The sequence below is a fragment of the Choloepus didactylus genome, chromosome 5 (assembly GCF_015220235.1).
Source record: "Choloepus didactylus isolate mChoDid1 chromosome 5, mChoDid1.pri, whole genome shotgun sequence".
NCBI classification, from domain to species: Eukaryota; Metazoa; Chordata; class Mammalia; order Pilosa; family Megalonychidae; genus Choloepus; species Choloepus didactylus.
In genome coordinates this window covers 96,282,464-96,309,414 of record NC_051311.1, presented here as the reverse complement: position 1 = coordinate 96,309,414, position 26,951 = coordinate 96,282,464, and the positions used below count along the sequence as shown (strand labels likewise).

Sequence of the window (26,951 nt, the reverse complement as noted above, 5' to 3'; positions counted from 1 at the left end):
CAGAATATGGCTGAAATTGTGCCAAATGATTGGGTTAATATGGTAAATATGCCAGTGTTGGGACTCAAGTAGATTAATCAGTGAGGGTCCTAAACTTTCAAAAAGGAAATTAGAATAGTAAGGGAGAAGTAATATGTGATATGATGGGAGTTTGGACAGAGTCCGTGGGACATGGAACCAAACTCAAGAAGGGATCTCGACAACCCCACAACAGTTTTCTCAATGTTCTGGTTTGGAACATCATCAAAAATTTTGATTTTTTGATAATTGAATTGAGTAAAACATGAACAAATATGTTTGAATATAAATGGCCAGCCTAAAAAATGAAATCACTGTTTAAGACACCAATGCAATATCAGATATCAACAAATAAAGGATTAAGTACTAGAATTGAATTTAATAAAACAAAAAATTGAATCACCAAATCTTAGCAGGACTAAAGGGTAATTGGTCTATCTACAGATGGTTACATTTCTGTATCTCGGAGTCAGCCAGATGAAGGAGGTATAGCAAGTTAGCTTTTTTTTTTTTTTTTTCCTTTGTTAATGGTACACTTCCTGTGATCTTCTAATTCAGATACAAATGCAGGTTTGTAGTGGTCATGGTGGAATTGAGGGATAAGACACATTTTGATAGGAATTCCACTTAAGTTGCCTGAAGGATAAATAGAAGTTTAGTTAGATTAAGTAAGGTAGGAAAAAGCATGTGCAAGATAAGAAGTAAGAAAGAACATGTGTTTAGAGAATCACAGATGGTTGGGTTTGGCTGGATTACAGTTTGCAAGCATGGAAGATGGTAGAATATAAAGCCACTGAAATAAGCAAATAAGCAGGGTCTCAGATATAAAAGAGTTACATCCCGAACTCAAATGTTTAGACTTGATCCTGAGGGAAAGAAAGAGACAGGAGAGAGAGTAAAGCAGGCGAATATTAAAGAGCACATTATATATAGATATGTATATGTGTGTGTGTGTGTGTGCATATGTATATGAAAGAATGCTCAAAGGATACTGCCTCTTCATAACTGACTTTCCATCTTCTCCAATAACGTAAGGAGAAATAGAGATTGCTAATAGAATACAATTTTCCATCCTTAAGGGCTACAGAACAACTTTTCCCCCTCCATATATTGAACAAAATACTTACTGGGTCTAAGTTCCTCTAATATCTCTAGGCTACAAAGTACCTTAACTTTCTAGGAATGTGGTAAAGCATGTTTGTTATGGGAGAAACTAAGGTATACATCCTTCATTGCGCTATCATATATTTGAATGTTTATTATGTGAGGGGAAGAAATATCTATGCTAAAAACTAAAAAAAGGGACAGGAATTGGAAAAAAAAAAATTTAGCTTGACCATAATAAAAAAAAGGTAAATAACTGTAGGGTACGGGTTATGAGGGATTTGTATCTCCAAGCACAGTGCAGGCACTGGTAAATTCTCAATAAATACTTGAGAATGAATATATTAATTAATTAATGGTTCACATCCTTTCGAACGGAAAGATGCTAAATTAATTGTATACCTGGATATGAATGAGATTTCTAAATCAGAAAGGTAACTCAGTTTTAATATAATTCCATTAATTCTTATTATTTACACTCCTTGGAGTACTTTAGACATACAAAGAATACAAAAAATCTGAAACAGCACCCAGGACAATCAAGTACTAGTATTATTTTTTCCTCAAATAACTGTATTTCAAAATTAGATTATATATTAATAAGATTTCAAATAAGGGTACATGAACAAAACCTATGGGAAGAATGACTGATTTCTATACATATTCTAAATGCTATGGCCTGTAATAAGTGTTTACTAAAATGATAAATTCCCCGGGACAGTTATGTATATGTAGTAATTACAGCAGCACAATAGTCCAAATTCTAGAGCTCACAAACTGTACTTACACTTTTACACCAGTTGATGGCACTCACTAAGAGAAAATCCTTGAAACTGAGGCCTGTATTTACAATGCACTTTTAAAAAAGAGAATGTAATCACTCACATTGTTTAAAAACTATATTGTCCACAGGTTTGGGAAACTTAGCATAGGAAGGAATTTACCCTAGATTTTGACTTTTGCCAAAGTAAAGGAACTTTTAAAAAGATGTATGTTGGATATAAGAATATTTTGGAGGAATTAGAGTCTTCATAGGGATGGTGTAGGCTGGAATGTAATTACAGTCTCAATTCAAGCAATTTCATGCTTTGACGCAAGTCACAACCTTATTAATCATAGTTTTATTGAATTCACTTTAGGAACCATTGGCCAAATAAGCAGACTGTGGTTCTATTTAAAGAGAGAGTCAGGTTCAGCTCAACACTTGGAATATTCTCAAATTATTATCATTTTTCTAAAAGGTAACTAGTTGTTCTCCCATTATTTAAGGCATCCAGGCAAAAACTAAAGACCCTATTTTGGTTACATCATGATCAACGCTAGTCAATCAGAAAGCCCTTTATTGTTATTTAAGGAATTCATTGTTTATATTAGCTACAAATCCAACTCTCTTCCATCTCCCCATTGTCTCTACAGGCAAATCAAGTATATCCAAAAGGTTCTAAGAATAAAATATATTTTAGCTGCACCTAAAAAGGGAGGACTACAGTCAATCATGTATGTTTTTGTTTCCCCATCCCTAAATAATATCCTTAAGAGTGATACAGACAATCCCCCTAAAAGAAACAAACACACAAAATAGAACAAAAGATGAGTTCTCAAATTTTGAAAACCATTCCTCCTACTTGTTCAATTCACTCAGGTTATGCTTTTTAAATAATCAGACTTAGAAGGTCATTAGTTCACATGTGAGCTCTAGGTACCCCTAAGCATGTGTTGCAGCTACAACACTCCTCTGGAACAAGATGTTAGGCTTTTGCTAATAACTTAAGTGATATAACAGCAGGAAAAAATTAAAAAAATTTTCCAAGGTAAAATTTTTCTTGAAATAATGAAAGCCAGGTCTTCTCCCTCAGAGTTGTGAATAGCTACAGATGTGCAGAGAGACGGGGGATGGGGAAAACTGCTAAAACAAAAGGTGCCAGGACACTCTACAGCTTATGTATCTTGTGCTATGACCGCAAGTACCACCTGTGCTACAACTATGATTACTTCATTACAGTTTGGGTGAGTTGTCAATCAGGAGATACAGTAATGCTTTAAAGAGAAAATTATAGAATTAAAGAATACCCAAAACAGGTAAGAGCCTAAAACTTATGAATCATAAAAAATCATTAGAAAAATGAAATTCTGTGAACTATTGACATGGTCTATAACTAGTTGTAATTATTATTGAGGGAAAAATCATGCATTTGCATAAAGAATGTTACCATGAGTATATTCCTAATCCTTGATTTAGACAGTTTTTTTTTTATTTTTATTATTTAAAAAAGCTTCATATATTTTTATTTAGCTTTCTGGCTCTGTGCTTGTGCCTTCAGTAGTTTCACAATGATTTTCTGCTCTTCAATCACGAAAGCATGCTTGATCCTGTCATGGACACATTTAGCACACATGGAACCACCATAGGCTCTGCTGACATGTTTTTTTTTTGTTTTAGATAACCTCATAAGAACTTCAGGCCTCACAGGACGACCCCCACAAAGTCAGCCTGGGCACACACCACATGCAGATTTTGGTGCTTTCCCAACCTTCTTGGTATAAAGGTGAACAATTCTGTTACCAGGGGTCTTGGACAGCCTAGTTTTATTGGAAGCAGTATTGTAGGACAGCCTACGATGGTATGTCAAACACGACCATTTTGAATGCTTCTAGATACCGTCCCGCTAGATAGTGTTTTTAGAACCCCAACTTCCCTGTTCTTATTTGGATAGATTGGGGAAAAAAAAAAAAAAAAAGGCAGTCTTCAATTTAAATAGAAGAAAACCAATAAAAGAAAAAAATCCAGGTGGTACTAATTTCTAGATCTGTGTGACCTTGGGCAAGTCACTTAACATCCCCTGGTGTCCATTTTTTTATCTAAAAAATGAAAAGTTTGCCTAATCATTCCCTCCTGGTTCAAATATTCTAAGATTCTATTCAAAATTGTGTTAAACTATTAGGGAAGGTAGGATAAAAGTATAGCAAATGCAGTCTCAGTACTAGAGAAAATATAAGAATAAACCTATCAGATAAATGTAAATACTATATGACCTGGGAATTAGTCTGAATATAAATCCTTAGTGGGTACTGTAACGATATAAAGTAAGAATAGGACCACAGTTCTCAAAATTGAATGTACAGCAGAATCATCCAGAGGATTTGTAAAACTCAGATTGCCGGGCACCACCCAAGCCCTCTAATTCAGCTGGTCCTGGGTGGGGCTGGAGAAATTGCATCTAATAAGTTCACAATTGATGCTAATGCTGCTGGTCTGGAGCCACACTTTGAGAACCACTGATACGACATACATATTTAATTTTAAGATTTAAATATTCTGATTTTTAAATTCTAATATTTTTCATCTTCAACATGCATACCTTAGAGAATTGTTGAGAAGAACTATATGCCATGAGCACAAAAACAAAAACAAAAAAAAATCACTACTTAAATGTCATATGGTTACTTGATCCTGGTAAATTTATAATAAAATCCATATTTCTTTTATGTACACTATCTAGTAATGAATATTTGGATAACTTGGCTCTACTTTTAGGTTCTTACAGATATATGTATGTGTATATAATGCTTCTCATTTATTCAAAATATGAAACACCTCATAATCATTAAATCCTTAGATGGCAATTCTACGCTGGTAGGAACAAAATATTTTACTGTATATTACTAGCAAGAAAATGGCAAGCGCATTTCAATTAAATGGCATTTGTCAAGCGGAAATCATTTGCAGAAATATTTATGGTCAAGGAAAGCATGCCACTTGTTTGTGGTACCTTACTCACCTGTACGTGTAAGGACCTTTTTGCTTAACCTTAATTCTGCTGCTGTTAGCTATCACTTCCTGTGGGTTTTGCACATCAAAGATCCAAAACTGTCTGTAAACTTCTGTGCCTGTTTTAACCCAATTTTTAAAAGCAATTGTACCTTCTTCAAGTACATCTTCCTGTGGCAGGGGAAAAAAAAAAAAAAAAGAGACAGGATTATTTCTTTGTAGTAAACTTAGACACTTTTGGGAGTCTGTTTATAAACTTTAGTTAGTCAAAATGAAAGAACCAAGCTCAAGAACCTTGCACATGAAAACCCCTACAACCTTGTCACTCTTGCAACAGAAATGTTTTCAACAAATTATTTAGCAACCTATGTTAGTTAACTTTTTACAGAGAGAATTAGTGTGCAATACTGCAGAGCTGTCTGTTGATTTTAAGGCAAATCATTGGCAAGCCTTACAGTGACCTGATGGCAATATTGCAATAGTATATTGCAATGGCTGGTAGCACAATTTATTAAACAAATTTTACTAAAGCTATTCTAAAAAGTTCTTACCATTAACCTAGGCAAGTTGGTCGAACAATGCAAGATAGAAAAATAGAGAAAAAGCTGGTAACATTGGAAGCTTTTTCCTTTTCTTTAAAAGTTGAATACTTTAGGGGATGTAAATTACATTTACTAAATTAACAAAACAAATGCTTCTGGATGAAAAATACAATTTTGGCTTCTGCCTTTCAAAATCTGTTCAGTTTGGCTTCCCTATCTCTCAATGTATTTGCAGCAACCTATTAATACGTGTTTTAAAAAACAACATTATCATTATTCCATCATACTGACTGACTACATTTTAAAGGAAAAGTTCAGATAAAAAAGTTGTCCTATTCCCTGTGTGGAACCCCTTTGTGGAATCCACTAAAAATTACTGATCCCCCTTGTATGGAAGATGGACAAGCAGGAAAACAACAACAATGACACAATACAGAAAACCCTCAATAAGAAATACGGTGCCTCTCTTTAGGAGCTGAGGGACCAACTAGAATGTCACCAACCTTCATTAAGGTGAATTTCATTGTCTTTAAATTGAAGGGGTAAACCTATGTAGATACTCTCCCAGTTTCCTTCCATGGCTTTCACTCTCTGAGCTGAAAATCAGTGAATCTGTGGAACCCGTGCAAACAAAGGTGATTTTGTAGCCGGCAGTGCTTCCAATTAAATACCCTGGGAAGAACTCCAACTTACTTCAGTGTACTAGAGGAAGAGGAAGAAATTATTTCGTAGAAAATGAGCCTAAAGAGACCAAGGAATATAGGAACAATCTGACCTGTTTCCTTCACTCGGAAGCATCAATTCATAGAAATATTGATTAAGAAATGACATTGGACATTACTACATTTTCTAGTCCAGTACAAGAGACCAAGAAACCATGGGCTGGCCAAAGGATAAGCTAGGCAAAAGCTAGTCTCTGACCTTTAGACTAGTTCTCTTTTACACAACGCTATCACTATGGTTTCTTTCTTGTCACTCTCCTTCGCCCTCTGCACTTGGTTGGTAGAAGTCAAATTAAGTTTCATATCTTCAAAATATTTTATTTCTTACTCAATGCAGAGAATAATGGAATTATTTAGAGAAGAACTGGACAAATTAAAATGTCATTACAAAACCCTGTGTTTTATACTGTGTACAATGGAGTTGCTAAAGTGATGTTAGAATCTTTATTACTTTTTTACAACCATTTGTCCTTGCAAATATTTTTATTTGCTCCCAAAAAGCCTTATTCCTACACTAACAAGGTCAATATTAAGACAAAATTCCACTTAGATAATTGAAGTATTATGGCTATTCTTCTCCAAATGCAAAACTCCCTTTATCTTTGAAGAGAGTGTTAAAGCTAAGTGCTATATATAAACTAAAATGTTAATTTATCCATTCAAAGGGATTTTATGGAGAGAAAACACACATGAACACATACCCACACATGTATATTACTCTCACTCTGTAAGGATCATAAGGCCTAATGCAATATTTATTATTTACCATGTACTTCTCAAGGTACATATTTTATTTCAGTTCTAAATAAAGGGAGCTCAAAAATGTTTACAGAATTGAAAATAGATTGTAACTGAATGTTTGGCAGCACAGGATACCTCTTAACTCTAATATGTATGCATCTAAATATCAAAAGACCTTGTAAAGTGTATCATGCCTTTCTTTTAAAGACCATGAGTCACTTTGCCTTATTTGTTGACCTGGACATATGTTAACAAACGGAAAGTTGAAACACCAAGAGTTGAAACAAATCCATTGAATTAGAATTACCAACTATTAGATTTAGACCATTTAATCTCCTCATTTTTTTTCAGAGAAAGAAAATGGGTCCTAGAGCAAACAGATGTTTGATTTAATATTATGTGACAATTAGGAGCAGATAAGATGAACTCTTTTGACTCCAATCTTGTGTTGTTTCTAAGGACACTATGATTCATACAGGGACAACATAAAATATTGAAGTAGTCAAAAAGAATGCAATTCTTCTGATATTAACAGTACTATATATATATTAGAAAATTGTGTAGATTCTCCTTTAGTACCAAATCTAAATATCTCACAAATTTCTCAAATTTTAAAAGGGGCAAGAGACTTCATGTCTTTTGTCATTTAACAGGCTTTGTTTTAAACTGGACATGAACTCTCTAGAGTGTTTTGAAAATCTTTCACTAAATTTGGAGTACAAGGCTGATCATTATGTGCCCAGAAAAGGTATTATCATTTACAATCCTCTCACTTAGCTGATGTTTACATAGGTATCTGTTCCTGATTTTAAGTATGTAGATGACTCACACCCAGCACTGGCTGGATTCCAACCTGCTGACTCTCACCTAACATGGTCTCCAGCTTGCTGGGTTAAAAGTCATTAACCTTAAAACTTTTATTTTCTCAAATGTGCCAGCACCATATCCCTATCAGACAGTTCTTGTGCCTGTGAAGCCCAGAGAGATTCATGGATGGTTTTAAAATAATAATAAATGATGATGTACAGAAAAGACTTTTCATTGTTATAAAACATTTCTGTGTTTCTCATCTTATAGTGAAGTAAGTCATGGCAAGGGTGCAAATTTTAGCCCTGCTGTGTGACCTTGGGTAAGTTATACAACCTCCCTGAATCTCCATTTCCTCATCTCTATAGTAGGGGAAAAATTTTCTTCCTTGAGGGTTGTGTAAACATCAAAGAGAATATAAATACTAAGGAGAATGCCTGGCCCATGGTAACAGCTCACTCAATGGCAGCTAGGACTATGATTATTCCCGCCACAGCTTTGTGAAGCAGAGCGGCATTCTTCCTGCTTTCCAGATGAAGAAATCAGAGCTCAGAGATATGAGTGACTGATGCAAATGAGTGGCAGAGCCCTTTGGGACTCAAACTCAGGTTTTCTAGGCCCTCAGTCCATTGCCCTTTACTAAAAACAAACAAACAAAAACACTTCTATTTTGCTAGGTTAATTTGAAAGCAGACATTTGGGACAGTAATATCTGCCACGTAACTGCATGCTTACTTGCTTATTGCTGACAACTTTAGTGTAATTATTAAGCTGTCCTTGATACCATGCTATGCATGGAGCAGGTAGAGTACAAATCTGGACAACATATGGTCTCATTTCTCAAGGATCTTATACAGTACCAAGAGACAGAATTATGTATAGCAGATTTTAATCTATGAGTTAGATTCCCTCACCTGACTGCCACCCTGACAAATTGTAGTATTTTCTTTATTCAAAGCATAGAGTGAAGTGGTTAACAATGAAACCAGATGCTATGAGTTTGAACCCAAGTTCAGTCACTTGCTAACCATGTGAACTTGAGCAGGTTATTTCATTTCTTTGAGCCTCAATTTCCTCATTTCCTCATCTATAAAATGGGGATGATAATAGTATTAGGTTAAACCATATGAACCATATTTTCTGAAGTAAAAAAAAAACTGATTATTGACAATTCCATATAGTTTAACCAAAGTATTTATTTTCATAGGTTGTTATAAGGATTAATAAAGATGAGCATTTAGAACAGTGTTAGCACATAGTAGGCATTCAATAAATGCTAGCTATTATTATTATGCAAATCCTATCATCCTTTAGAGGGAGAACTCTAATACATGTTTTTCCCCCAACCTTTCTGCTTGGTTCATAATATTTACTATGTAAATCATTCACGTGGCAATTACTCATGGAATATCCTGTGACAATTTCTTATCTGCTATTGAATCATTTTCATATTTATTCTCTCTCCAGTAAAATCAAAACAACCTTAAAAAGCATAAGTATAGAGTTCTGATAGAGTACTGAAAATAGACACCACCCCCTTCCATCAGGCCATGCCACCACCAAAATTTGCTTGGAACTGGTCTTAAACATTAGAACAATTCTCCCAGGTTCAAATTTTCTTTCTTGATTGTGTACATGTGTGTACATGTATGTGTGTGAGGGAGAGAATAAATTAGAAAATTAACTGCAGATGGTCTGAGAGTCAGAAAATTGACTTTAGTTGCAGATTATCAAGTCATCAATTGAAAACCAGAAACACATTGAGGTAGTAAACTTTAATACGTTTCTCAAATCCAGGAAATCAGCCTCCAAAAATTTACGTAAAAAACTAACTTGGATTTTGTAATTACACTGATGTTAATTTGGGCTGGAGTAAGAAAATTATATATGCTGAACTGCTACTTTTTGAAACATTCTTTTTAGTGACATATTATTGCAGTTAATATGCAAATATAAGTAGTTTAATCAATTTTATACCACTTTAATGTTTTTGTACTGTTTCATACTTTCATCTTATATCATTAAATATAAAATAAATTCCAACTTTTTAATAACTAATACTTCAGGCATTTCCCTTTGAAATTTCAGGTATTACAAAGTTACAAATTATTTTATCATATCTGGAAATGCTATAAGAAAATTATTAAAACATGAGCTATTTATTCAAATGCCTAGTCATTTTAAAAACATAAATTATTATTTCAACTTATTTCAGCTTTATTTTATCTAAAAGCATTTCTTACAAACTACTACAGAATCATTTCTTTCAAGAGTAGGGGGAGGAAATGAGGTATAGTCAAGCATTAGTCTTTTAATAGGGAAGAAAAAACCCTTTAATGCCCTTTTTGGTGTTCTATATGCTCTTTTTGGTGTTAAATTAAAATTTGTTTAAAATTACCAAAGTTACACAACATTCACTAAAAATTTTACTCGCTATATAAACAATGTTAAGTAATAAATTATCTTATGTAAATGGTGGCAGATCTTTGACCTTTTTCAAAATGCTTTGATAGTTCTTACTTTCATGGCAGCTCATGCCATTGATTTTTAGTCTTCCTAGCAAGACTGCAGAAACTGCTGGCTCCACACATTTCATACAGGATTCATGGTCAAAAATACTGATAAAAATTTCAGCTATAATCCATAAAAAACACAAAGCCCCTAGAAAACATCCCTTTGAAATAAAGAACACAAAACACAGCAGAAGTAAAATTCTGAACCACTTTAGACCATTTCAAACAATAGTCACAGGGTGCTGTCTTTTGTAACTTGAAAGTATCATAGAGTCCCAACTCTACTTTATGAATGAGAAAACAATAGGAGATGTTTTTCTGATTTTTTTTTAATGAAGTGCTTTAATTCTTTTTCTTTCAAAATGATACTTGTATACAGGTAGTAGCTTCCCCCTTCCCCAATATGCTATTAGTCAATTAAATGAAGAAAGTAATGTTCAAGAAGTTGAATAGCAAACAAACAAGACCTGACCAGTACCAAATTTCTTACAGATTTATAAAATAACAATATTACCCGAACACTCCTGAAGTAGGGGTAGTGTACTTGGCTCTCTGAGTTTAAACTTTATTCAGATATTTGGCTCCTGCTATATGCCAGACAGATACATATGTCATCCCCAGTTTTTAAAATACTTTTGTAAACTAAAGAACAACAATGACAACAAAAAGCAGTGCTACCTAAACAAAGAAAAAATCCCAGCAGCTTTAGATAACTGCAGTTGACAAGTTAACATGGCTATATGCAAACTGGAAAGCAAAATCAAGCTTAGCCTTAAATATACCACAGATCTTGCCCATTGAAGGGGTTCTCATGATAAATTTTAGTCTATGGATATGTAGCTGTCATACAGTGTAAGCTGTCACTCAACAGCCACAGCCATTCAGAACTCATTTGTCCCTCTAATTTCAGTTTTGTTCTTGAGTCTGGATCCATACTCCTCTGGAGTCATTCCCAAAGCCCTACTCTTTTTGTTGTGATTGATGTTGCTGTTTCCTTTTGACTGGTAAAAGACTGTACAGTTAATCCTCATTTTGCATACAAGAAAGAAAAGCACACTCTTTATTCCGTTCCCCTATTTATTACTTTTCCTTACAAAAAATTAACTTCAAAATCATTAGTGACTTTATTCTAACCATTATTCCCTCAACCTTAATCCACCTGAAAACATTTTATTCTCTGTTTCTTCAAGGGCGGACCACCTATTAAAGGTATACTCCTTTGTTTTTTAATTTCTTCAAACAAAATCATTTATTTTGCTACTTTTGTCTTCCTACCTCTGAATTGTGGACACATCTTGTAGTAATCCCTTGGCTCTTTCTGCTCTGCTTTCAAAACCTCTAGAAAGCATATCTGTTGTTTACTTTTGTCTATAATTTCTGTCGCAATAATCAAATCTGTTTGAGCTCTGACCTTTGAAATAGTTCATATCAAACTACTTATAAAATGTTCTGCTTTCATTCTCCTAAGATACACATTTCTAGCAATTGTTCACTGGACATCTTGCAGGTGTTTTTACTACTCACACTCTACTTTAGCTCCTTTAACCAAACTGCCATTGCATCCCATCATCCATTAGTTCTATATTTGTTTTATTTTTTGCTTTCTCTCCACTCCACCACACTAGTCCAGACTGGTCTTGTCATAATACATAGATTATGCTAAGATCTTCGTAAAAGGGGGTCTTAGAAGTAGTCATGTCCTACAGAGATTTTTCTAGTTTTCTTGTCCTTGGTATCCTCATTTTCCAACCTTTTCTATTGGAGAAGCATAATGTACAAAGGTGTGTGCTGTCTTGTCTCTGCCTTCAGATTGACTATATTTGGAAACTGACTCCTCCTCATACTGGCTAGCTGAGGTGCCAAGTTGATCAAACATCTTGTGCCTGTAAAATGGATAAAATAGTAGTGCCTGCTCATAGATATTTGGGAAGATTAAATGAATTGTTATAGGTGAAGTTCTAAGTAAGCACTAAATAAATTCTAACTATATGATGATATCCATTTGTAGATGTGGTCTTCTTTATGTCTCATACCTACTCAAAAACATATGCTAGCCACTATCATGTAATCAATGAATGCTTCTTCTGACTTATGTTCAAGGCTTCCTAAATCAAACCCCATGTTACTTTTCTAGACTAATCATCTTTCTTGTTAAGCCAGTATTTTTACCAGATTCTCTTCTTTCTTCCATCCCTCTTTACATCCCTTTCCACAATTTTTTCCATACTACTAATCAGTCCTTTGAAATCATTACTGTAGTCCTCTTTAGTCTTTGAAAATTATACACTTTTTCAAAGTCAAGCTCAAGTGCCACCTTCTTCCAGAAGTTTACTGAATACTCTGCAAGATTTCTCTTTCTAAATAGCATTTTTCTATATAATACCCTATAATCCAATTCTGGATGTTAGCACATCTCTATATTTTTTATGATATGTTTTCCCCAGTTAAACTTCACACTTGTTGAAATAAAAGGAACTCATTTTTTCCACTCTTAAACACTATATAAAAGCACATTTTGTTGTCTCAATACTTATTTTCTCATGATTAAGTATTATGAGCTTAGTGGTAATACTAAATAATTAACTTAAAATAAATACTAGCTCCTAGTATGCCATCTTATGGAGAATCAGTACTTTTTTTGTTTTCTGAAGAAGAAGAAAAAAATTAGATGACCAATACCCAGCTATTGGCCATTGATTATACATCAGACAAATGGTGTTAATCTAAAGTGTTATGCATTGGGAGATTATTGTGGCTCTTCTATTCAAGATTTTTCCAAAAGATAAGTTATGGTCTGTGTTGAACACAACCATGGATCCTACTCTCTCTCTGCAGAAAATCCAGGTGGGAGTCCTGGTTTATAGAACTGGATGATATTAGAACAACTGCAATTCCATTTCACACTGTTAGATACGCCTCAGCTCACCACCTCCTGTCTCTATTGGCCTGTATTGAAAATAGCATCAAAAAAAACACCGGGAATCCCAAGGCAGGGGATGCCATTCAAATTATAATAATATAGCATGCAAGTATAGGAAATATGACCTTAAAAACAGACTACTTTTCAGTAAGACAACAGCTATAATGGTTCAGTGAGAAGATTTTCTTTTAACTTTAAAACTTTAATATTTTTAACCAAAGAAATATCCTCAGAAAGTAGCAACTTCTTGTCAGGAGTAACTAGCTTAGAAATTAATTTTTCAAATAAATTTGTCAATTAAGTCAATTTTTCAGTTAAAAAAAAAATGATACTTGTTTATATTCCTAGTAAGAGCAAGATGTCAAACAGATAAGAGTCTTAGCAGTATAGAATTTTGAGTCTGACTTGATGGATCTAATCCATTTATTACTTGACTCTCCTTCTCCACTGTGGAGTGTGCTTACTAACCCTTTGTCTAGGTCATTGACATCCCAACCAGGCTGAGAGATGAAGCCAGACCTCAGATATGTTTTATTTGGCCAGCATCAAGTTGAAAGAAATGAACATACATGCCTTTGGGCAGGGCACACACTCTCAAGTTCACCTAAGTTCCTGCTATTCCTTCTATCTTATTCTTGGCAGCTTCACATTATTTTCATTATTTTTTAGCTGTCTACAAAACTCCTGAAGTCATTTGAATAAAAGGATTTAGGGTGGAAGATGAATTCTGGTTTGTTGTGCAAAGCCTGTCTATAGAATCAGTCTAATTTTCATTAAAACTTCAGCCAATACTTGAGTATGTCCTCTATAAAATATTTCTGAAAATATTTTCTAAGTGTAAAATAGAAAGGTTAATAGAGAAGAAACACTTATAAGACAATTGTAGATTATTACAATAATACAAAACAAGGAACAATTTTTACCAAACCGAAATAAAAGTACCAGTTTTACTGAAGTTTCCTTCTTCAATAATAAATATGACAATAATATTTAAGCTATATAAAATAAAATAAACTGTATGTATTTATGTATGTTTTATATTTTTTCTAATACTTTTCTTCAGTATTAACCAAAATGCAACCACTTGTATAAATGTATCCACACAAAATATACTTATTTCTCATTCAAAAATACATCAACACACTCCTTGGGCATAATAAAAAGCAATATTTCTACTAACTTGCATATCTATAACTAGCTTTTTTTCAGAATTTGGATATTTATAGTTAATATATCAATCTTTCATGTTAAACAAACATTTTCCATGTAACATTTCAGGCACCGTCACTTCTCTATTAAGTAGAGATGAAGTGGGTCATAATCACCTTTGTGTTGAAGCGCAGAATTGCAAGTTATCATGAAATAGAAAACAGACACTCAAAGTAAACAAAAGACAGAAGAGAAGATGACGCAGAATGGCAAGAAATAATAGCCTTTGGACAAGTTTTACCTTACGAATTGTATTCTCGATAATCATGTCTCCAACTGGCATTAGAATCCCTCCAAACACAGCCAGAACTGCACCAATCACAGCCCCAGCGATGAGCCCACAGTTTCGGTCACAGCCCATTTTCCTCCTTCAGGGGACGCAGGAAGGTTTAGCACCTGCCTCTTCCACACTCTCAGGTTTGATTAAAGTGGTTTCCAAGAGCTCTGATTCTATCAACCAGAAAGAGATCATAAAACAGAAGCTTAAATGTTATCAGTACAAAAAGATCAAAGTACAAAGAAAACACGCAACTGAAACATATCATTTTGCCAGTTATATTTAAACAAATGTTTTTCTTTTTGTTTTAGCAAAGTGGCTTTCTAGGTCCTTCCCCTTTGTCTTGCTTTTGACCACCTACCAGTGGCAGAAATATGTTGTCATATAGAGTACTTCTTCAAAATTCTCTTCTTTAGTTTTCGTTCCATGGATGATTAACATATTGAAATCTTATCTAAGTAGAACCATGAGTACACTCTCCCTTATCCCACCTTCCCTCAGCCTTAGACTGAGGGAGTTGCAGCCTGACTCTATCTGACTTCTCCATGCAAACACAGTCTTGACTCAAATTCTCCTGTGAAACTAGTGGGGGGTGGATCGAGGTCTTCTTCATCTAAATGCTAAGCAAGCATGGGAACAGGTGCCTTTCTTACTTTACCTTTGTTAGGAATAAACAGCAAGATACAGATTTCACAGGAAGTGATATGAGGAGCCTCAAAAAGAATCAATTCTTCTAACCATTTGCAAATTATCTGTTAAGACAAAAAGCAGAGGCAAATGGGGAAAGTATCTTGTCAGAAAATCAATACTAGGTACTCTTTAATATCATTATAATTATAATCACCTTTAAAAGAAAATCTCTTCATGAATACTGAGTTCATGTCTGAATTGTTTCTATATCTTATAAATATTCTTCAAATTGTTGGATTGCTTTAAATGAAGGATAATTTACACTCAAATTAATTGTTAAAACCTGACTTTTGGATGGACTACAGATAGAAAAATTTGAAGAGAATATATAATATAGAAGGTCTCTAGTTTTAATGCTATGCATTTTTTTTTTTACTACTCTAAGATTTTTAAAAAATATTTAACTGCAACTTTGTTCATTTTATCATCTGGAGATGACTCATGCCAATCCTGTCAAAATCAACTAGTTTGTGCTAATGTGTATTTCACCTAGTCAATCTTCACATTTGATATCTTTATATCGTATATGTTAATTACATAAATATTGGAGGAAACCACTGTGGGATAAGTGGATCTTATTGTAATAAAATTAGAAAGGATTCATTATTTTGGAACAATATTTGAAAACATTTATTTGTCCTTTTTGGTTATTATATAACATTTTGGTATAATGGGGTTTGCCTGGCATTAATAAATGGTCAGAATATGCTTTGTAGGGCATAAACAAATATTCTGTACTTCAAAATGCCATTGTCAAGGAAAACATAGATGCCAAGAGAACAGAAGCTACAGTTTAAAAAGAAGACATTGAAAATATATCTGCCAAAATTCTAAGTATAATAATACAAATTATATTTCATTATGGTCTCAGTTGTTCCCTCCACAGCTTTGTTGTCACAGAAGTAGCACTCTTAAGGGTTTATCAGTATTCATTTTCATTTGAGGAACCATTTAAGTTTTCAGAATACCACATGCATACTAAGAAAATAGCGATAAGAAAATAAGGAAAATGAGAATATCCCCATATTGGAGAATGAACAGCATTACAAAATTTGTCCGTGACACTATTATTTATTTATTTGTGACATTCTTTTTACCCTTTGGGATTTCCGTTTACCTAATCCCTTATGCCTAGGATACTGCCACCATAAATCATAAGATTCAAACTCATTCAACTCTGAGGTATGAATGTCTAAGCCACTTGAATAGTTAATTAGTGTCACCTGTTTTCTCACTGTAAAAGGAATACACTCAAGTCCGACAAGTGATTTGTTTTTCCTGTACAAATTGATGTATCACTGATCAAGTGGGGTTGACTTTTTACTAATTGTTTGGTGATAGGCTCGGAAAGATAGCTTTCCCTGCCTTCTGAAATTATGTAACATGCTACTTTCCATGGCTCAGGAGTGGGATGTCGTAATACAATGGAACAAGTTCTTTAAGACTGATAAAGTAGTTAAAGGATCAGATAGTATCAAATAGAATTTTCTTTGCCAAGTGTAATTGTAAAGCATGTTAAAATTTTCTTGTAACGTCTTTTAAACAACCACTATCGCTAAATAGAGAATGTCATTCTGGTGTTCTGTTTTCTGTGAACCAATAATAATATTCAGAGGAGGTTATTAAGTAATATTTTACTGAATGCACATTATATAGACTTCCCCCAACCCATCTGCAAGTTCTGCTTCAGGTAGAAATCAAAATCAGACTAGGAGATTGGAGAGTAAACCGAAGATTCATCTGTCACTCTCTTGCCATGTGACCTTGGGTAGACCACTTAATCTTTAGACTTGGGTAAGCCTCTTAATCTCTTAACCTGGCATAAGCCAGTTGAATTGGTTTATCACTCAAATTCATTAATATGATACCATGACTCTATTAAGAAAATACAACTCAAAATAAGTCTTACCACTTTTGGAAAGTTATTTTATCTTCTATATAAACTTCACCTAAAATAATTCATTCAAAGCTAAAGTCTTTTGCAACTCCAACAGAGAGATGGGACATAAAATGATTTAAATATTACACTCTATTGATAGAATAGATATATGTGCATACAGTTGCCCCTTTCTAGTTTCTATGCCACAATCTGGATGTGAAACTATCTGAACTTTTACAAAAGCAATCTCTTTTATTCAAATAGCTCCATGCAGTACAGAGAAGAGTTTCTTCAAGGGGCAGAGAGTCCTAATTTTATCCAGGGAGCAGCCCATGCTCCCTGCTGCTCCCTGTTTCTCTAGACCTGAGAATACATTATTATGGCTTCTATGGACCCTGGACCCAGAGCTGTTGAGCAATGGACAGCCCAGAGCACTACCTAGGCTCTGTCTGCTTTAAATCCAAAACTGTAGCGCACACAACCCAATACTGTTGAGTCAAGTTTACCAGAAAACAGAAGTCTCAAGTAATTTATTCTGTTGAATCATATGGATGGACAGTTAGTCTCTCATTGGTGTGGATGATATATAAGCAGATCAACGTCAAGTATTAATTTAACAGTACTTCATCCACATATTGATATTTTTGAAAGAGAGATTGAGTTTGTCTACTTGTTCAAATTTGCAACCGATCAATCAACTTTTGTGACCTTGAAATAACAGCTAGTGCCTTTTTTTTCCCCTGAGAACAGGGAAGATACTTGACAATACCTGGATTCATTTATTGTCTTTCAAGGAAGTACTTTGGCACTATGAGTAATTAAGTGCTACTATTATAATCATACTTTATCCTTAGGCTGCACACTACACAATTATAATTAGCTTTTTTCACCTGAGGGAAAGGAGGGCCAAACATATTATGTGAGACATGCACTGAGTATAAAAGAGAAAAGTCTAGGTTACACAGCACACTTAATTCAACAGCTTTCCCATCCACATTTACCTTAAGAAAAAAAGTATAGTTTGTCCCCACCCTTCCCTCAAATTTAGCTATTTATAAAATGCAAATTTATGTCTTGCATACTTGGTTTTCTTAATAACACAGATTCAATACCTATATAATAGGTAATTTATTTTCACTTACTAATTCTGGATGAAATTTTATTCTTTACTATATGTTATTTGTCCTTTATAAGAAATAGACAAAATATTAATAACTGCAATAATTTACTGCCTGTTTAATGTACATAAACTTAGAAAGCAAAGAATAAGCACAGGCACAGGAAAGAAACTAATAATTGAAACATGTATAAACAAGTAAGGGGAAATAAAAGCATGCTTTAAGATGTCACTAATCACATACCTCTGCCAATCCTATAGGTTGACCAGCTCTCTTCTACCCACTTTATAGATTATGAACCCTACTCCACTTGTCTAATTTATGAGTGGCTCCTATCCCCTTGAAATGTCTTTGAATGGAGGAAGTGCAGAAAATTTTTTGTCCTTTTCTTTGCCGTCAAATCCACAGGACATCTCTAGAACATTACTCTCATTATGTCCTTTCACTATGTTGGGAACCTGATAGAAACTGAGTTTGCAAGGCATGTGGTAGGATGAGTTATAAGAATACTCCCCAGGACATCAGAGCAAATTCCCAGAGAATCTATAATAATTCCCATGTGTGTATAAAACTGTGTTCCCTAGGAAACTCTACCCAGAAGAGGCATGGCCCAGAGGTAAAATTTCCTGGGGTCTGAACCATGAAAGTTAAAAAAAATGTTCAGATTTCCAGGGTGCTCATACCATAAATGAATATCAGGATCTGGATGATAGTTTCTAACTAATCAGTGGATATCTAAAATTTCCAATTTTACCTATAAGCCTTCCTTCCACTTTTCTAGAGGAAAGAAAACCAGATCACACACTCTGTTCTGCACTCCAAACACTCTACCATTCTTTTGAAATGTAGAAGACTTCCTCACCTAACAAATACAGCACCTGCCCATAAAATTCACTTTCTGGAGTTATTGGGGATGTTTAACAAATTGAATATGAGTGAAAGAATTTAGCATTCAAATTTAAACTAAATTCCCTTTCACACTCTTACCCTACACCATATCTATGCGCATCTACCAAGTCATGGTTCTCTAGACATGAGTAAGATGGGGATTTGAATCTAAGCTAACTGAAATGGGTACAAGTCAATCACATAGATCTGGTTGTTTCATCATCTGGAAACAGAAGATCAATAGACAAGTACTTTATAAATTCCTCTTTACCAATGGAAAACTCCTTTTAAGCTGAATTTTTATGCACAACCTCAATATATAAAGTCAGTTAAAAGAAGAGCTATTCTGGTAAAAGATGGGAGCAAGAACTGTGCCCCTTCATCCTTCACCTTTCTAACTCACTTGGTGTGCCACTTTGAATGTATTGTGTCCCCCAAATGCTGTTATCTTTGATTTAATCTTGTATAGGCAGACATAATCAGTGTTGATTAGATTGTAATTCTTTGAATGTTTCCATGGAATGTGCCCCACCCAACTGTGGGTGATAACTCTGATGAGATAATTTCCATGGAGGTGTGGCCCCACCCATTCAGGGTGGGCCTTGATCAGTGGAGCCACATAAATGAGCTGATGGGCAGGGGGAACTCAGTGCAGCTGTGAGTGACGTTTTGAAGAGGAGCTATAGCCAAGAAGGACACTTTGAAGAAAGCACAGGAGCTGCAGATGAGAGACAGTTTGAAGATGGCCGTTGAAAGCAGACTCTTGCTCCAGAGAAGCTAAGAGAGGATAAATACCCCAAGTGCAACTAAGAGTGACATTTTTGAGGAATTGCAGCCTAGAGAGGAATGTCCTGGGAGAAAGCCATTTTGAAACCAGAACTTTGGAGCAGACACCAGCCATGTGCCTTCCCAGCTAACAGAGGTTTTCTGGACACCATTGGCCAACCACCAGTGAAGGTACCCGATTGCTCATGTGTTACCTTGGACACTTTATGGCCTTAAGACTGTAACTGTGTAACCAAATAAACCCCTTTTATAAAAGCCAATCCATCTCTGGTGTTTTGCATTCTGGCAGCATTAGCAAACTAGAACACTTGGACTCTGAGTTATGCCCACTGAACCCAAGGGCTCCCCCAAAAAGTGTGAAAACTACTAGGCAGAAAATCACAACATCTTTTCTGGCAGTTATCACAATTATTTGATATATTTGTATATGCATTTATCTCTGTTCAGAATATATGAAGGTAAATATAGAATAGAAAAAATATTAGATACCTATAATGTAAAATGATAATATATTTCACTAAATTATGCTTGTCAGATATTACCTTTTAAAATTTATTTTGGTGATAGACTTAAAAATTTAAAACAATAAATTCATTGGACTTCATATATTATATTAAGGATCCTTCTAGAAACCAGACCACCTTTTGGAGGCTTATGAAGTGAAGATTACTATAGGTTTGAAATGATTTCCTTACAGTCATATTGGTTAAGATAGAATTTTCTAGGACCATTCTTAATCTTTGAACCCCAGACAGGAGCACTATAGTTTTCTGGTTTTTCCTACCCAGAATTCTAATATAAATAGATAGACATTGTAGGATTTCAATGGTTAAGGTTCTGTGCTATGAAGTCAGGCTGATCTAGATTCAATTCTGCATCTTTTTATTTCAGTTTTTCTATGGCTCAGTTGTCTCTAAAATTGGTATACCTCAAGAAGGTTGTAAGCATTAAATAAAATTAATTGAGATAATGTATAAAAATTCCTATTGTTATTATGCAACATTGTTATAAAATGTTATAATGAACAACCATAAAATAACAGTAACTGTTATTTCATGTTGGCCAAGTAAAGTTTCACTAAAAAAGCATATATTTTACATAAATAGGATTAATTATTTGTAAAACACTTATATTACAATAAAATCTGATGAACTCATTTATTCTTTTTATATACAGGACCTTAAAATATCACACAAATGAAAAGGCAGCTACTAGCTAAGAAGAATGCTCCTTGAAAGTTTTAGTCATATCTTGGGCCAACAAGCTAAAATATTTCATGATTTATTTAGAAAATAGTTGCAGAATAGCAACAACATTCCTTCAGGGGAAAAAAATATCAAGATTTAAATGTGTGTGAGTAAATGTGGCAAAAATTCTTACAAAAAATTAGGGCGGCAACTCTAACTTCTGAAGTAAATTCCAAAATTTTCAGTATACCCTGTGTACCTCTCCAACTATAATAATAATATGTTTACTGGGCTAACTTGCTATCTGATCATTGTGTTTGATTTATTGTACTGTTGCAATAATGATTCTGATAAATGACAGGATTCCTACATTCTTTTTCTCCCATTTCCAAAGGACCAATGGACTCTCTACATTACAAAAATTTCAAATATTTCTGATTACCTTGTAAACCAATATTAAAGCCATGTTTTCTTTTAGCTTCAGGTGACATTACTGAGTTAAAACCACATAGGAAAGGACTAAAAATATCTTAAGACATAATATTTGATAATTTCAGAAAATATTTGAGATTTGCCTTAGAAAAATTTATGCCGTTTACAGTTATTTATGAACTCACCTACAATAATTTCAGCCTTTCAGTTAATTTCTCTAGAATGAGTGATCCTTTTTTTAAACTAAGTATCATTTTAGAAAATAATTCAATGATGTTTGTAATAGGCAGCTTAATTAGTCAAAAATATTAATTTGGGGGTTTTTCATTCTGCTACCAAATTTTATACTAATATATGCTAATTAATTACATATAGGATCATTATTTTCAGTTAATATAATTTACCATTCCCAGTAGCAATTACAATATCTTCGGTCATTTTAAGATGCTTGCCTTTAAAGGACACAACCAAAAACACACACTGCATTAACCACGTAATCAAAGTTGGGTAATCCAAAAGTTGTACAATTCGGATTGAAAATTAAACAAGCTAATAACTCTATAAACTAACAAGTAGTTAAAAATTGCATACTAGAGAGCATATTACCAAAGTGCGGCAAGTCATCTACACAATTAAATATCAGTATATTGATCTTCAATATTGTTATTACTTTAAATTAAAAATCATAGGCAAATAGCCTAAGTATACAATGAAAGTTTTACAATAATCAAAATTGGATTTTGTAAGATCTTTTACATATCCACAGATAAATAATATTTGTAGATAAAGATGAGATTTTAAACATCAAGATGTGAAGGACAAGGTTCCTTTTAAAACATATAATGTAAGAAAATTGATACTTGAAAAACAACACAAAACTGACTTTCAATAAAGCTCAGTGACTTTAAGAAAATAATTAATGCTTTTTGTTTATGTTGTTATATAACTTCTTAGAGTATTTGTATAGCAATGTCATTTCCCATCACTTGGGAGACAGAAATTTTTTTTATTTTTTTTTAATACTAACAAATATATAACTAACATGACTTACCTTTTAAAAGGCTAAGACGGATTTTTCAAGCAAATGCTCCAACATCTGAACAGAGTATTCTTAATAGGACCAAATGGTAATCTGCAAAAAAATCCTGCACTGCAATCCTCATTACATAAAGTGTGTGAGAGTTTAAATAGGCTTAAAAAAAAAAAAAAAAAGAAGAAGAAAGACTACAACGTCAGATCCCAGTTTGTTGCCAGAGGAAGACAAAAAGAAAAGAAAGCACACCACACATAACACACTACTGATATGGCTCATAAGGGTCTATTTTTATAGTCTGCTGAGGACCCATTCCTGTATCTGAAACACACAGGAGATCTTTTTTAATTTGGTCATTTTTCCACCAAGTAAGTCAGAGGCCAGAGAGACAAAGGGAACTAACTTGCTGAGCCACCCCTAATATAGTCTGTTTTACTTCGCAATCTTTACTCCAGATGCTGGAATGGGGTCATGGGATAGGAAGCATAAATTTGGGAAAATAGTCAAATCTCACTTCCCTACTACATTTTAGCTTGCAAAATCCATCTCATAAAGTTTAAATGAAATCTCTTTTCTATACAGTATTAATCTGAATTGCTTTGAGACTAATAATTTAAAAAGTAGTTAGAGATCCTGTCAAACAACAAGGTTGAAAAGCAGACTTAAAAAAAAAAAAAGGAACTAGCTTTTTGGTCTAGCTGGAAATTCTTAACAGTTTATCATTTTGTTGGTTTTACAGAAATCTCATGAGCACAGCAAATTCCCTCCAAAACTTCATAGACTTCTTCAGCCAAAATACAGCTGTTAAAAAACACTTAAATTGAGTTACTATTTAGTACTATTTACTAACACCTTTAATTTAAAAAAGTGAGTACTTAACTTACTTTAAAAGAAAACATTATTTTTCTATCTAATCAAAATAGAAGGCCTTTCACTAATGGAAGATGCAATCTCAACATTGAGATATCATTCTTACAGAGAAATTCTCAGAATCAGTCAGGCAAAATCTTCAGAAGGTTAAACTGTTACCCCTCAGACTGACCAACTGGATAAATGCCTCCAACTTAACCTTGAAGTAAAGCCAGCTAACAATAACGGCAGAAATATACTTAGTTCATTAGATCATATTTAAACCAGTCCTTATCATCAGATTGCTCATGCTGTCTCTTCTGAATCCTTTCCTTTCTAAGCGGTGACACAGAACTGGAAAGGAACCTAAAGCAATCTTTTTCCTCAAGCATTGTTCCCCTCCCCACCAGAATATTTTTGCTGAAATATTTATCTCAAAATTAATAAGGTGTACAATACTTTAAGTGAACTGGGATTTTCATTCAAATTTCAGACCACTCAATTAGGATAAGGTAGAGATGCCCTTGCAATAAATCATTATGGTTTATTCTTTTCATTTTAAAAGAATAATGTATTGAAATTTCAGGTAACTTCAAAGGTGATCCCCTTATTACTGTGAACTCTTGCTTTTGTTGTATCATTCAAAAAGTAATACAAAGGATTGTTTAATAAAATTTTTGATTAAGAATATCTTCTTTACTATATAATTAAGCTGCTTTGGTGTATTTTCTGCTCAACTTTAATTCACACACACACACATGCACATGCATTCCAATATGATGATTCAGAAATAACTCCCCCACACAAGTCTTAAAGAGCCTATTTTAAACATATTGAATGGATAGTTATAAAATTATAATGAGAATATGAATACTATTAAAGCTATTTCAAAAAATACATACAAAATAGGTGCCTAGATAGGCACTGAACTTACTTGGATCATTATTTAATCTCAGTAGTCTAATGTCATCCAAATTCTCTGCTCTCTCTGGAGAGGAAATTGTCACACACTCCCAGGAGCAGTCCAAAGAATAAAATGTACATTCCCAGAGGCAGCTGTTAAATGTTCAATCCCATGGACAACATTTCCTGAGTAGCTTAGCACACAAGACCCGGAAAGCCTTGAGTAAAACCTTTAACCATGTATTTGGGTTTTTAATGAAATATACACCTTGAACAATTAGGGAGCAAAATGCTGCATGCATTTTAGAGTAAAGAATGTAGGATTTTCATTTTTAAAAGATTATCTACCCACGATTTTCTGAAGGAATGTGTTTTATGTGCAGGTATACCTTGCCTTGTGTAAATCACCATAGCACTAGATACATTTACCAGAATAGAAGGAAAAAATTTTTCCATATACCAAAGTCAGCCTAAGTTAATTCTTTGGGGACACTTCTGCGAGAGACCACATAGGATTTGGAATCGGACAACCGTAAATTTGAATCTTTGTGCTACCAGATGCTAGTTATATTAATTGGCGACTTACTCTTATTTTCCTAATCAGAAAACAAAGAAAACTAAATAAGAGGGTAGTAGTAAGAACATCATGAAGTAAATTGGGCGCAGCACCGGGCAGAGGGCCTGAGGGGTTCTAGGCCCTCAAACAATGCTCCTCTTCCCAATTTGCCCCTTTCCCCAGAGTCCCTGCCTCTTTCCTCCCTTGTCTGCTTTGTTCTCCACAGATCACTTATCACCATCAGACATACTCCACGTTTGACTTACACTTTTGACCTGTCTTGTCTCTGCAAGCTCTAGAATGGAAGGTCTGTGAGGAGGGTGGTGCTTGTCTGTTAGTTCACAGCTGAATCCCCAGAGCTTTGAACAGGCTTCTAGTGGGTTATCAGTTCAAATAAGTGCCTGAAGATTATTACAACCATAGTAATATTTTGAAAGGAGAATGAACGGAAACCAGAGGCTATTATGCTGTTTGGTCATACTTCGAATATGCAATTGTTTGAGTGGTATTAAGAACATCTGCTACGAAAGTGAATGAACCTAGGTTTCAATCTGGAATTTATGTCTTCCTAAGCATATTACTTTCACTGAGTACTTTACCTCTCTTGGCCTCAGTAGAAATATCTTCTTCACAGAATAGTTTTAAGGATGGATTAAGAGTGCCAACATAAAGGGTCTAGCACAAGGCTGACATACAGCATTTGCTTGATAAATAATTTCTATGGTTATCCTTGGCTTTTAAGCAAATTTTATCTTAGGGAATTAAAGTAATAAAGGCAAACGAGAAATATTGAAGATTATAGTAAAGATTAAAATGAGAAGTCTCTTTCAACCCCTAATTGTGTCTTTCAGAACTAACCAATATCAGGTAGGTGTACTCTTCCAGTGATTGTAAGAATTTTTAAAATATGTGTATGCATATGGGATAATACATATTGAATTATACTTTCTGCAACTTGTCTCTTTTCCTATTATGTGTTTTGAAGATATTCCCATATCAGGGTAGAGTTAACGCTCTGTTTCCATTATTGCAAAATATTTCATAGTAAATGATATATTATCTTTTAAATTATAGTTCCCTATTTAATGCACTTTATTATTTCTAGTTCTTTGCATTTTTTCCTTATTCTTCTTTTCCTTTTAAGTATTGTGTCATGCTTCAAAAAAATATGAAAAATAATAAGCAGACTTTCTTCTAGTATTTTTATGTTTTTAATCCTTTATGACAGTAATTTAGATAAGCTGATTCATAGAATTTAACACTTGTAAAGTAAAAGAGGAAGTCTAGAGTAAGTTGAGTAACATATATTGCAAGATATTTAAGATGATAATAATATGCATCATAAGAGTTCTAGAAGAGGGATCACATGGTACAAGTTCCCATAGCTTTATTAAAAATAGGATGAGTGAACTGGGCAAGATATAGTCATGGTAGTCCTTATTTCCTTTTTTGTCAAAAGGATAAACACAGAATCTCAGATGGCAGATTCAAACATAAAAATTTAAAGCTGTACACAGACGTAAGGGACTGGTAGTTACAGGTCAATTTTTAATTTTAAATAATTCAAATTTTTAAAGTTCAGCAAATGATAAGCATTTCAGTACAGCATACATTGTAACTCTAGATTGAAAAGACTTATAAATTATGGAGATGATAATACAATAATAGAGTTAACATACATTGGGAGCTTACTGTCCACCAGTTGTCAAGCCAAGTATTTCACGTGTATTACCTAAGTTACCAGTCATTCCACCTTATTAAGTTATTTAGATAATTGGCTGAGGTCACATAGCTAATCTGTAGTATAACAAGGATTAAAACCCAGGCAGACTGACTCTTAGACACTGTGACACTGTACTCATTTTGGACAAAAATGGTAAGTTCTTCATCAACACCCAATTTTACATATTCCAAATAACTTTCAATAACCTTATCTTGTGCTGAGAAAAGATATCCAAATATGGCACAGAAGTACTGAACATTGACCATATTCTGTAAGTGGCAATTA

At 34.0% G+C, this 26,951-nt stretch overlaps 1 protein-coding gene and 1 pseudogene across 4 annotated transcripts in view; both read right to left on the bottom strand.

The window, feature by feature from the left end:
* The window catches only part of CD36 (CD36 molecule), a 69,197-nt gene that overhangs the window by 24,020 nt on the left and 18,226 nt on the right, over positions 1 to 26,951 (bottom strand). For 2 of the 4 annotated variants that reach the window (XM_037836515.1, XM_037836519.1), the window contains exons 2-4: positions 15,281 to 15,374; positions 14,587 to 14,795; positions 4,902 to 5,062 (exon numbers count right to left, since the gene is read on the bottom strand). In XM_037836515.1, coding sequence (XP_037692443.1) covers positions 4,902 to 5,062; positions 14,587 to 14,706 — 281 coding nt within the window. In that variant the 5' untranslated portion in view covers positions 14,707 to 14,795; positions 15,281 to 15,374. Of the gene's footprint in view, positions 1 to 4,901; positions 5,063 to 14,586; positions 14,796 to 15,280; positions 15,375 to 22,653; positions 22,735 to 24,418; positions 24,545 to 26,951 lie in introns of those variants that run through there. The other 2 variants (XM_037836517.1, XM_037836518.1) reach the window with 2 other exon arrangements.
* On the bottom strand, positions 499 to 4,514 carry LOC119534765 (annotated as a pseudogene).